The sequence below is a fragment of the Canis aureus genome, chromosome 21, assembly GCF_053574225.1.
Source record: "Canis aureus isolate CA01 chromosome 21, VMU_Caureus_v.1.0, whole genome shotgun sequence".
NCBI lineage: Eukaryota > Metazoa > Chordata > Mammalia > Carnivora > Canidae > Canis > Canis aureus.
Genome location: NC_135631.1, coordinates 16671781 through 16685306, shown reverse-complemented (window position 1 = coordinate 16685306; position 13526 = coordinate 16671781). Strand labels below are relative to the sequence as shown.

Sequence of the window (13526 nt, the reverse complement as noted above, 5' to 3'; positions counted from 1 at the left end):
TATAGTTTTGTCTTAATGTGGCAACTCTTATAATCACTAATAATTCCATTTTATTTTATTTTTTATTTTTTAAAAAGATTTTTATTATTTTATTCATGAGAGACACACAGAGAGAGACAGAGACAAAGGCAGGGTGAAGCAGGCTTCCTGCGTGACTCTATCCCAGGATCCTGAGATCATGACCTTAGCCAAAGGCCAAAGCTCAACCACTGAGCCACCCAGGTGCCCCTAATAATTCCATTTTACATTAAAAAGAGAAGATGGTAAAAAATCAAATAAAATGTATTAGAAGTTCTTGATTTTCAGAACTGTCAGACTTACCTGTGGAGGGATAGTAATTTCCAAGCCTCCTGGAAGGTCCCCAAAGTGGAAGGATTTATACCTGAATGATTAACTATGGATGACTCATCCCTGAAACATTCATCAGGAAATCACCTATGGGACATCCTTAGGATTCCCTCTGGGGATGTTTACAAAAGACAGAAGTAATTTCTTAATGGATGGGATCTTAAATTATGGGTTAATCTTTAGATGCATGCAGTATCTTTTATTAAATGTGAAAAACAGGGGGTATCAATTTTGATAGGGAGATTCATTCTAGGCTAAGTAAAAAGGTATTGCATTCTTCATAATGAAAAGCTCTCTGCCATGACTCTACTCATCATATTCTCAGCTGGGATAGTATTTCCCCTTGGAGATGCCATTGGTGGTTTTCTCTGTCTCTCTTGTGGTATTTGTCTCCTTTTATAACCTCCCTATTTCTTTTACAGGACAGGCAGTGCTCTGGGGACATAATTCTTGTCAATTTCATTTGCCATCTCCTGGAGAGATCTATACAGCATTTTGGGTGCACAATTGATGTTTGGTGAAGAATTACTGATGAATACTCAAACAACAAAACTATGCAGATGGTTGTGACTTGGTGGCCTTCCATGTAAACAGCAGCTTATTTCATTTTCATTTAGTAATCTAAGATCATTTCTTCTTGTGAATTAAATTGCAAGTTGCAGGGAATACATTTTTAGACTCTCAGGTCTCATGGAAAGGTTAGTTTGAATGAAACTGGTTCAGACTTGTTAGTGTGGACACTTAAACAATATGTTTAGTTTTTAATTCCTGATATATAATATTATACTCATATAATATTTCCTCTTTGGGTCTTAACTATGTTAGAATTTGAAAGGAGAGAAAGTCCTAGTAGTTCTGGACCAGGTTCATAATAATACCATTATGAATAACAAAAATAATATTGTATCTTTCATATGATTGAGCTGATTTTCCTCCTCTGAAGTTCATCTGCCATTAATGCTTGACATCAAAAGATGTAGATTATCATGGAGAGAAAGTAAAGAGCCAAAGCCTGGTCCTTTAGCATAGGCATACTAATGAGTGAATTAAAAAAAAATAAAAAGAAAGTGAAAGAGAAGAAAAAGAAAAAGAAAAGAAGATTTAGGGCCTTAGGAGTTCACTCTCAGACTGGCTCTCCTGATCTCCTTGCTGTGGGCTTTTTTTCTGAATCAACATGTCAGGTAGCCAAGGAAAAATAGGCTTTGGGATTAGCTTACTTAAATGGTTGCTCCTTGGACTTGACTTAATGTTTCCACAGATTCTTTGGTTTCCATGGGGCATGGGCAGCACCCAAATTTCAAATTTTCTGCATCCCCTTGTAGGGGAGTACAAAAATATTTAAGAGATGAACCTGAGGAGTGTTGCATCAGTGAGGCTGAGTACTACATAGCAGCATTCTCAGGCCATGTCTGAAAGAATCTAAGAAGCAGATCCTAAGTGGGGGCCTATAGTTTCCTCAAGAGCCAAGGTGCAGCTGGGTCAGCTGGGAAGACATAGAAGGCTGTTTCTGGCCAAGAAAGATTAAAGAGTGCAAGATGCACTTTTCCTGGTGGAGTCCAGCAAAGCAATCATGTAGATTAGAGGCCAAAAAAGGCCAAAGGGAAGCACAAGCATAATGGATTCAAATCAGTGATAAGACTCTAGCGATAAAGGGCCTCATAAGTCATAAAAGGGAAAAAAGATTAAAATTTGAAAGACTAGGCATTCATCTAAAGTGAAAGATCAATCAAAGAGTTTATTTAAATTTTGATGGTTTAAGTCCAAAGCTCCTCTTAAAAGTCATACATTACAAGTCTATGTGATATGTAATTATATCTTGAAATAAGGACTTCGGTAATATGACAAAGATATTTTATCATTAAATTTTCTTCTGAAAATATAAGAGAAATATGCAAAATATGTATATATAAGTTGCTATAAACATACAAAGAGTAAATAAAAGACCTTTACTTGTCAGGTGGGCAGAAATCCTGCTAGTTAAACAAATTGACAAACAAACAAACAAAAACTCAATATATACTCTTTGTCATTCTGAAAATGTTTTTCTGTCTAGTTGATTTGTTGAGATGGGTAGAAGCTCTAGTATAATATAATTATCCCTTATATTTTTTAATAGTTCTAAATCCATGCTACCATCAAATCCTTCATAAAATATGTTGGTAAAAAGAAATTGTTATAATATCTGGATAAAAGATTGTGTTTCCTCATTTAAGATGACCATTGTATTCATTTTAGAAATTTGAATTGCTCATCATTCTTATGATAATTGACCTATTGTTCATGACCTTGCAGATGTTTTTTACAATCAATGTCAACATTATACACTCTGTATACATGCTTTGATAGTTGAAATTATCTCTGGATTTTCATAAATTGACTCTAGACAAATATGGTTATTTGGTTTTCTAGCAGATTCACTATAAAAAAAATACTTTGAATCTTGTTTTGCCACATATCTGCTCAGCAGAATTGTTTCCAAAGGAAAAACTAAACAATACAGAGAATTTTTAAAGTTACATTTTTTTCACATTTACTTTACATAATCTGTTGGTGGAGCATGCAAATTTACAACTCAGTTATGATGGCAGCTACTCTCATTTCTTGAGTATTTCTAGGTACCAGCCACTAGTGTGCTAAGAATTTTAAAATGAACATCCTTCTTCATTACCAAGAAAAAGTAAACTCTATTTAATACCTACAATATCCCTGTAATATAGATATAATTTATTTCTTACAGATGAAGCCCTGCTTTGGGCTGCCTGGTCAGCAGGGAGTCTGCTTCCCCTTCTCTCCACTCATGCTTTCTCTCTGTGTCTCTCTCAGATAAATAAATAAAATCTTAAAAAAAAAATAGAAGTCAAGAAGATAATCTTTGAAGGGAATGGGAATGAAAGCAGAAAGTCAAGAATAACCAGATGTTTCTGGAATGCATAAACAGATGAAAGAATGTGTCAACTGTGGTAATAAGGATTGAGACAGAGGTTTCTAAATGTTTTGGGGGAAAAGTTTTAAAGGACTTTTTGGATTCCTCTTACTACATCCCACACACACTTATCTAAGTAGGGTGAGTGGAAATGGGTGAGATTATGGAAAGGATTTTTTGCTGCTGCCACACAGACAATACAAGGCATCCAATTCTCTATGTGATTCATGAACATGTCTCAACTCAATCAGGTGTGGTGACTGGCCATAACTCTGGAAAGGTAAAGAGGGACCAAGAGTTGTGCTAGGTGACTTCATTTCAGAAGGAAGGAACAGAAAAGCATGTTTAAGCCACATTGTTAAATCCAATTCTACCTGCAACAATGCTGCTATGAACAATAGCTGACTCCTATGTGTAGTCCTCAGTTGATTCAGGATCCAGAAAGAGGGTAACTCAACGGTCTTTTTTGAGCTCCAGGCCAGAATCTTCAAAACCCAGATCTATCCCAAAACTATAACAAAATGAATAATCATTCTTGCTGCTACTACTTCCATTGCAACAGTATTGAAGAACTACCACATACTGCTCAGGCCTGTGTTAGGGACACAGCATAAAACAACATTTATTTCCAGACTGTTTACCTGGAGAGAATTTAGTGAAAGGACACAGAATATAGGCAAAACTACAGAAATTGATCGAAGAAGTTGCAGCATCTGGAAGCTAGCAGCAGAAAATAGAGCCCATCCTCTGTTCTGAAATGAGCATGCAGTGACCACAACCACCACCCAAAGAGAGCTAGAAGCAGGAAGCAAGTCCCTGGCCACCTTCTTTCCCAACACACAGCTCAGGAGGAGTTTTGCTTGGAATGATGCAGCCATTCTAGCACCTCCATTGTGCATCTGGGAGAAAATGGGAAGTAAATAGAGCTCTTTTTCTCTTTCTCCCACCTCTGATATCCTGCTGATTTCTGGCATTGGCCAAACTCACCTGAATCTGGACACCCAAGGAGCTCTATTGGTGTGATCCATAAGGGTTTAACTTGAGAGGGTAAAGGGAGAAAGAGAAGAAAAGACAAAAGGAGTGAGGTAAGAATTACCAGCAAGCACATCTACATTACCAGTATATCCATAATGTTCCCATGGTATATACATAGTTATATGTTATTGTTCTGTTAAAAAGTCAAAGCACAAAGCTCAGAATTAATAAATAACTTGTCCAAGTTCAACAGAAATGAGTCGATCTACCAATGGCATTCCAGATTCCAAAACCACTCTATATACCAGGTATCATTCTACTTTACATGTTGTAGTACTCCCCCGGTCAAAAAATAGTAAGATATTCAACCATAACTTAAAATAAATGATGAATCCCATTGCTTTATGATTCTCAGGAGATTTGATTCCCTGTTGGTAGTGGATCCAAATCATATTCTCAGTGAGCTTAGTTAGGATTTGCAAGAGAATAAGATAGTGGCTGTACATAGTCTGAATGACTTGCTGCTAGAAATAATTAAACCATAGGGATTTGATCCCTATATGACAATTCTGTTATAAAATCCTCAGGTCTTTCTATTCACACTATCATTGGGAAATCACACTTCTTGCAGAGGTAGGTTGTGGTATTGTGAAAATATATCTTGGAAGGAGGAAATAAATCTTTTACTCAACAACAACAAAAAAATTATGGGCTGAAACATGATGAATTAACAAACCCCTTGATTTAAATTTTAGTGATCTTCTAAAAGTACAAGTATTTATAAATGTTCAGTAGAGTAGTAGTTCAAATGAAAACAAAACTGACCAGAGAGAATATTCATTCCATATATAATGATTGATTGGCTCCATTTGGGAAAGCATTGTTCTAGGTGTCACTGAGGCTATGGGTAATGATTAGATAAACTCTTATCCTTGGAATCACACTTTGGGTTTTGTCTTATTTAAGATGAGACCGGATTTTGTACCCAATATAATAATAGCTACAACCTAAGTACTTTTTACATGTCAGACATATTTGAAGTTTTATCTGAAAAAAAAAAAACAAAAACCTCATAGAAAGGAGTTGCTATGAGAACCAAATTTTATGCATGAGGAAATTTAGACACAGAGAGATGAGTAACTTGGTCAATCCCCATAGCTAGGAATTGGATATGTGGGTTTTCTGGTGAGGTGGTCTCCCTGAGGACTCTCAATATCTGTTGACTTTGATGACTCTCAAAACCTAGCTATGATATTTTCTCTTACTTCATGAAGAAAATTAGGGAGTTGTGTTAAATAGCTTCCAAAGTAATGATGCTACTTTTCATAATTATAAGCATTCTATTGTATAATGCTCCTTACCCCTTCATAGAGAGTAGCCACTCTTAGGTTTATGATCTACATTAATTATTTAAATAAAGTTAATTAAAAATGCATTTCATGGAGATGCCTTCACTGAATCTTTTCCACTTCTAACTGAATGATGACCACCTATCAGGAGACATCAGCCTTCTTAAAAAAAAAAAAAAAAAAAAAGACCAACCTTCTACAATCTTTGGGTGCCTGAATAGTGCCACAAGCATCTATTTGAGAGAGCCTCAGGGTGAGGGTGAATGTCAAGAATGCAAAGCCTCGTGTGTCCCCAGAGCCACATCTGTCTCCCTATAAATATCTGTCTCTGAGTTTTTGTTGAAATCATGTAGCACTTTGTGTTTTGTTTCATTAAAGGAAAGTCGTTGTCATGAAGTACTCAGCTAAATTATCTGATATGTTTAAGCTTGCATTGCATCATTAACCCACAGTAACAAATAGACACTTTAATTATATGGACACTTGATTTATATGTCAGTGAGTAGATATTCATTCAAATGCCATCCCAGCATCAAAGAGTACTTGTCTATTATGATAATTACTCTAATCTTAAGAAGTTAGGTTAGAATTTACAAAGTAATTATGATTACATTGATTTAGGTGATTTGTCTTGCATTTTATTATCCTGGACAAATAAGTCCAAAGTCCACATGTGTAGAATTGGATAATGCAATGCACGAGAAGGTGGAGGCATTTACAAAATGCCTTACAAAGTGACCCTCGTCCTTCCTTGGCTTTGTACCTATTAGTAGAAGGCAACATAATATTGCCATACCTGGGTTTGTTATTGAAGGATGGTGTAGGTTTTCCACAATGGTCTTTATGGTATTTTTATCCTACAGACAACTGGGGAGACGCACTTGAGGGTATCTTATGTCTTGTCTCAGTTGTATGATTAATATGATTATTATTCCAGTAGTATCATTTACATATATTGAAAACCTTAAATATAATTTAGGTTATATATTTTTTCTTAATTTTTGTAAGAGTTAAAAAGAGGTAGAGTTACAATAAAAGTATTGTAAAGTGTGAATATGCTTGTTAATCTTTTCTTCATTATTTTCTCCTCCCCCATACCAGGGAGCCTTTTAATACATGTTTTCCCTAATCTCTCCTCCAAGGAAGGGGATCACAAATACATATGTATGTATGTATCTATCTTATAGATACATACATATATATTTATGTACTATATATGTATCTTTTTTTATACCAGAAACATAATTGACTTTTGTGCCACATGAACCAAATTTTGGCCCTGATATTTGGCATTAATAAACAAAACAAAGGAAATCATATGCATATGCATATCATATCTTAAAAGTTAAGTAAGATTTGGTGCTATGAGGACCACCTGAGCAGAAGACACATAAAGGGAAGGACATGCATTGCAGAGTGGGAACAAATGCTTGAAATGATCTTGAGTCGAGAGGGGCAGGAGGACAAAACCTCGTTCTACAGGTATATGCATCATTCGATTCAGTTGTGCAAAACAGATGATGATTTATATACCACATCAAAAATATACTAAGAAACAAAAGATTGCCACTCCCCCCGCCCACAAAAAAAAGCAACGTTTAAGGAAATTGTAAGTGAACTAATGTAATAAATCTTGCAGATAAGGTAAATTCTTTTCAATGTGAAGACTTTCAGGAAAGCATTTAAAATATTACTGCCTTTATAAAAGGAGCTGTATATTAATGTAGATTTTTTTTTAAAGATTTTATTTATTTATTCGTAAGAGACACAGAGAGAGAGGGAGGCAGAGACACAGGCAGAGGGAGAAGCAGGCTCCATGCAGGGAGCCTGATTTAGGACTCGATCCCGGGTTTCCAGGATCACACCCTGGGCAGAAGGTGGCGCTAAACCGCTGAGCCACCTGAGCTGCCCTAATGTAGATGTTAAAATATCAATTGCATACTGACTAAGCTATTTTTAATGTCACAAATGTTTACAAGTTTTGGGGAAGACTTATCAGATGACATGATGAGGGTAACAGATATGTGACAAGAGACATGCATTTTCATTTCCCTTCTTTTAGCCCTCATTTGAAGCCACGCACACACAATGTTAAAGAACAACTACACAGCAGTGACTGAGTTTATTCTCCTGGGACTGACAGATCAAGCTGAGTTACAGCCTGTCCTTTTTGTGGTCTTCCTAGTCATCTACCTTATCACAGTGCTTGGCAATGTTAGCATGATTTTGTTAATCAGAAGTGACTCAAAACTTCACACTCCAATGTACTTCTTCCTCAGTCATCTCTCTTTTGTGGACCTCTGTTATACCACCAGTGTCGCTCCACAGATGCTGGTTCATTTCTTATCCGAGAGAAAAGCCATTTCCTTCCTGGGTTGCCTTCTGCAATTCCACTTTTTCATTGCCCTGGTGATCACCGATTATTATATGCTCACAGTGATGGCCTATGACCGCTACGTGGCCATCTGCAAACCCCTGTTGTATGGCAGCAAGATGTCCAGGTGTGTCTGCTTCTCTCTCGTTGCCACCCCTTATATTTATGGCTTTGTGAATGGTCTGGCACAGACCATCCTGATGCTTCGCCTCTCCTTCTGTGGACCCAATGAAATCAACCACTTTTACTGTGCAGACCCACCTCTCATAGTCCTTGCCTGCTCAGACACTTATGTCAAAGAAACTGCCATGTTTGTGGTGGCTGGTTTCAATCTCACCTGTTCTCTAGCCATCATTCTCATCTCATACATTTTCATTTTCTCCACCATTCTGCGCATCCACTCTGCTGAGGGCAGGCGCAAAGCCTTCTCCACCTGTGGGTCCCATTTGACGGCTGTCACCATCTTTTATGGGACTCTGTTCTGCATGCACCTAAGACCCCCTTCTGAGACATCTGTAGAACAGAGCAAAATTGTTGCCGTGTTTTATATCTTTGTGAGTCCTATGTTAAACCCTTTTATTTATAGCCTGCGGAACAAAGATGTTAAAAATGCAATCAGGAAAGTTTTCCAAAGGAAATTGTTAAATTAAGTAGACACTTTGGCCACAGGTAGGTAGTGTATCATATTATCTGACCAACTAATGAGCATATTTAAAATTAGGGAGTCACTCTGTCTTGACATGTCTTTTATCTTTTGTTAATCACATATGGAACTTGAGAGAAGTTATCAAATTATTTGCTAATAGTGATAGTTCCATCTCAGTAAATTAAAAAAAAAAACTCGGGATCCCTGGGTGGCGCAGCGGTTTGGCGCCTGCCTTTGGCCCAGGGCGCGATCCTGGAGACCCAAGATCGAATCCCACGTCAGGCTCCCGGTGCATGGAGCCTGCTTCTCCCTCTGCCTGTGTCTCTGCCTCTCTCTCTCTCTCTGTCTCTCTCTCTATCATAAATAAATAAAAATAAATAAATAAAAAAAAATAAAAAAAAACTCTTAGAAATTTAAGGACAAAACCAGAAGGCATTCTTTTTGCTCCATGAGTATAAAAAAGAACAGAAAATTCCATCCATCTTACTCATACAAGTAGTTATAAAAGACAGAGTTACCAAATGATGCTATGTCAATGACTATTTGAGATTTTAGTTTTTAACAATTTCCAAATTAATATCCAGAACCAAATTAATATTCTCAATCACCATAGGTGAAAATTTTATTTCCCTTTTTCTCTTCATAGAAATCACATAACAATGATTGTCTTTGTGTATCTCAGATTTTGCTCTAAACAACATTTAGAACAATAAATCTGTTCCAATGATATCCTCATTCATAAGACTTTTGATAGAATGACAACTTTCCTTATAGATTGTTTTTATATCAATATTCATTCCCATAATAAAAGTGATTTAGTGGTCATTTTAAATGTGTCATTATGAACGATTTCCATTTTATATTAAGAAATAGAAAATGATGTAAAGACAACTTATGCAAGCAAGCTAATCATTATTGTCTTCACCTATGCCAATTTTGCTTCAGACACTTGACATAATCAAATATTTTCAAATTGAGCCCTCCCTGACTATGTTCTTCTTTCCTTTGCCTGCACTAAACTCTCGTTGAATTTAATGTTTTGTATTTTTTTAATCCTTAAGTAGGGTTCTAATATTTGCTGGTCTTTATGTATCCACAGAATTACATAAAATTATTTTGGTATATTTAAACTTGTTATAAATGAAATCATGCTCTACTGTAAGTTATTCTATTTTCCTGAAATATTGTTAGATTCATCCATGCTGAATTACATAGCATCATTTTCACTCAGATAGTCTACATCAGTATATAAATATATCACAGATGCTCTATCCATTCTGTTAATGATTTTTCTTGTTCCTGGATAATATGAAAATTTAAGAAGACATTTTCCTTTGAAATTTTCAGTATGTACCAGTTCAAGAGATCCTCTCATGTACACTCCTTGGAAGGTAATTTCTGGTTCATAAGAAAAGAGCATCTTTAAATTTAGGAGATATTGCCAAATTGCTCTACCAATGTGCTTTCCTGCAAATGCTGTGTGAGATTGGTCTTCACTCCATGTTCTTGCCAATACTATATATTGCTAGGCTTCAAAATGTCTTCCAATCTGATCAGTGTAAAATGGCTTCATAAGGGATGTGAAGTGTTTTTAAGTGCTCTGATGCTAATGGCAGAGTTTTCTTTCTTTCCTTTTTTTTAGTTGTATGTGTATATTCTTTGTTCTTTGTTCAGGTGGGTTGTTTTATCTTTATTCCATACATTTGCAGTAGCTGCTTTTATATTGTCTACTAGGTACTGACCTTTTAATGATATCTGCAATGTCGATGCTTCAACCTGTTTGTAGCTTGTACTTCACTTTGTGCCAGACACACTTGGTGGGATAGAAATTTTTCATTTTAACGGACTTCCAATTTTAATGTTCCTTTATGGTTGTGCTTTGTATGTCTTGTTGAAACAACTTTTTCCTATTATAAAGATATTCTCTTGTATTTTCTTTCAATGCTTTGAAACATTTCATGTTTAAGTCTTTATTTTTGCTGGTATTATAAATGTTGCAAAACAGTCTTTAATTCTGATCTTTAGTGAAAGAAAGTTGTTTTATATTTTTTAAAAAAGACTCCATACATTTCTCATTAAGATTTGAGTGAAAATTCAGTCATGTATCAAGCTTTCATATTTGTATCAGTCTGTTTCTGGTTCTCTTTTGTAGGACCAATCTGTCAATTCTTTCCTTGATGTAGTAGACTATATTTATAAAAATAGTTTTACCACCCCTTTTCTGGAAGTTTGAACACTGGAGAATTTTCTTGAAGCATCTCTGAGAGAAGATACAATTAAGACGTATAGAAATACTTTATTCTCCAGATTTCAGGCCTGTTATCTTCCCAGAAGGCACATGATACCACTTTATTGGGCCAAGGTGTGGCTACGAGAATGAACAAGAAAAAAAAGCTATTCTTAGTCTGTACTGAGCTCTGTGTCTGCCCTTTTGTTTGGTACTTGCCATCACAGGGCTTCTTTACCAGGGGGTTAGCATGTGTTGCAATTTGTCATCAGTTGTGCATGCCTTGCTCATCCTTTCTTTCTTCCCAGGCTGGTCTGATTCCCAAACCTGAATCTGCCACATGCAGATGTAAGAGTTCACAGGGAAAATAGCAACAAAAGTGAAGTGTTATGTTTTTCCCTTTTCAGGCATTAGAAGTGGTCCAATCCCACTGAGCAATTTGTACATCCATCCATGTCATGGTACCCTATTGTTCACCTTTGGCTTTTACTCCTGAGACTACTAGTTCTGGAAGTCAATGATGTCAAAAGACACTCTCAGAAGAGATAGGCTGAGCACAGCAAAATTCTATGAATTCTAAGTCAATCTAGTTAATTTTTACATATATCTTCAGAATGCCTACAAATGTTTAATTGCTTCATATATAAAAAACGAGAGAGAGGTTTATGGATTTTTTTCTCCTTTGTATTTTTTCCTCTTTTATTAAATCATGTACAGTAATGAACTAGCATTATCCCTTTTAGCATTTTGCATTTTCTATCCCATCTTTGGTGATTAAGATTTGAAGTGTTTTTGTCTATATTCATATTTCTCCAGCAGTATTTTTCATTGTTTTTGTTAATTGTTGCCCATTATATGTATTTTTACCTTTTTGCTTTCAGGTTCTTAGTCCTTTAATTACTGAGTTTCATAATTTATTGTGAATATACATACTTAGATCTATTTTCTAACAACTTCTTTTGTATTTCTAAAATATGTTATTTATCTTTTCCTCCCTTTTCCTTGCATGAATTAAATTGTGTTTTCTAAATAACTTTGATTAACGATTTTATCATCTCCAGATTGTCAGCTTCAGAAGGCAAGGTCCTTGTCTGCTTTTGCTCATTTTTACTCTATTTATTTTTCAAGATTATTTATTTATTTAGTTAGTTTTAAAAATATTTTTATTTATTTATTCAAGAGAGGCACAAAGAGAGAGGCAGAGACATAGAGGGTGAAGTGGGCTCCTTGCAGGGAACCTGATGTGGGACTCGATCGCTGGACCCAGGATTACTACCTGAGCTGAAGGCAGACGCTCAACTACTGAGCCACCCAAAATTATTCATTTTAGAGATATAGTGCTTGAGTAGGGGGAGAGGAAGCAGGAGAGGGAAAGAATCCTTAAGTAGACTCTTCACTGAGCATGGAGCCCTACGCTGGGCTCAATCTCAGGACCCTGAGATCATGACCTCAGCCAAAACTAAAAGTAGGATGCTTGTCATCCAGCTGGCCCTTACTCATTATCTTAAATTCAGCATATTCCCCAAATATGTGGGGAATATAAGTGATTAATAAATCTGGATTAACAAACTCTCATTATATCATTTGCATTACAACTTGATGGTAAACTCTCCTCTGCCTTACTTTCCACTATTATCTTAATGAATTCTTACCTATTGAAAACACAACTGTGACACTTTATATATCCCTGCTTTATCCATCCCACCATGATACAGAAACTGTTTAAGAACACAAATCTTTACACTCTATCTTATATTCTCTACATTGACAGTACAGTGGTAAATACAAAATTTTCCTTGGATATTTTTAACCCTGTGGATGAATGACTGAATGAGTGAATGAACAAATGAATGAATGCCAGTGAATCTGGGGAAAGTTAAGCACAATGTGAGCTTGTCCATTTCTTAGTGAAACTATCAACAACATGATATCAAGGACTATCGACTGGCCTGTTTGAATCCCAGACTCATAATTTGTGATTTGCCTTGGCCAGGGAAAGTTACTTAATCTTTATAAGCCTCAGTTTCCCATCTGTAAAATGAAGATAATAGTACTAAAGCCCCATGGAGTTGTGTGAAAAATTACTGGACTCATGCTTGCAAAGTGCTAAGCCTAATACCTGGCACATATTACATGTCCAATGCCTAAAGCCTATAATTAATTCCCCTCATTCTGATTTCTTTCCTGTGGTTTCTTACCCAAATTAGTCACTTACTCCATTTCATCTCCCTACAGATTTCATTTTTATGAGAGAAAGAAGTATGCTCCATAAAATGCAAAGTTACCTGGGAGGGGATAACCAAGACTTATTGCGTCTTCACAGAATTAGGTACACACTGCACACTCCTTACATTATTCCAAAAGTATCTGTTGATCAACTATCATCTTCCAGGGCCTAGGCTACATGCTGAGATCACGGTCCTGGCCCAGATGGGCTTTCAATGTCGTGGAGGCAAGAGAGACATTGGCAGGTAATTAAACAGGGTGTGTTAGACTGGGATGGGGGCAGGGTGCCCGGAGCACTAAGGTCTTGGTTCAGGGGGGACAGAGAAAGCCTCTTTTGGGAAGACATGTATTTGAGCCTTTCCTATGGGAAGAACAACTTGAATCTGGGGGGAATGAGGAAGATGCTGAGTGGAGAGGAAGCTCAGAGAATATTTAAAGCCAGCTATCTATGGACAGAA

At 36.3% G+C, this 13526-nt stretch overlaps 2 protein-coding genes across 3 annotated transcripts in view; both read left to right on the top strand.

Moving 5' to 3' along the window:
• Positions 1-13526, top strand: part of LOC144293366 (olfactory receptor 5M3) — a 145609-nt gene that overhangs the window by 70827 nt on the left and 61256 nt on the right. The window lies entirely within an intron of this gene.
• LOC144293359 (olfactory receptor 5M5-like) lies at positions 7684-8619 on the top strand. The gene has a single exon (XM_077864449.1). It carries the CDS (start codon positions 7684-7686, stop codon positions 8617-8619), a length of 936 nt encoding a protein of 311 aa, XP_077720575.1.

What these genes read in the sequence shown, in the direction of transcription:
- LOC144293359 (XM_077864449.1), top strand. Translation starts at nt 7,684, where the DNA reads ATGTTAAAGAACAACTACACAGCAGTGACTGAGTTTATTCTCCTGGGA.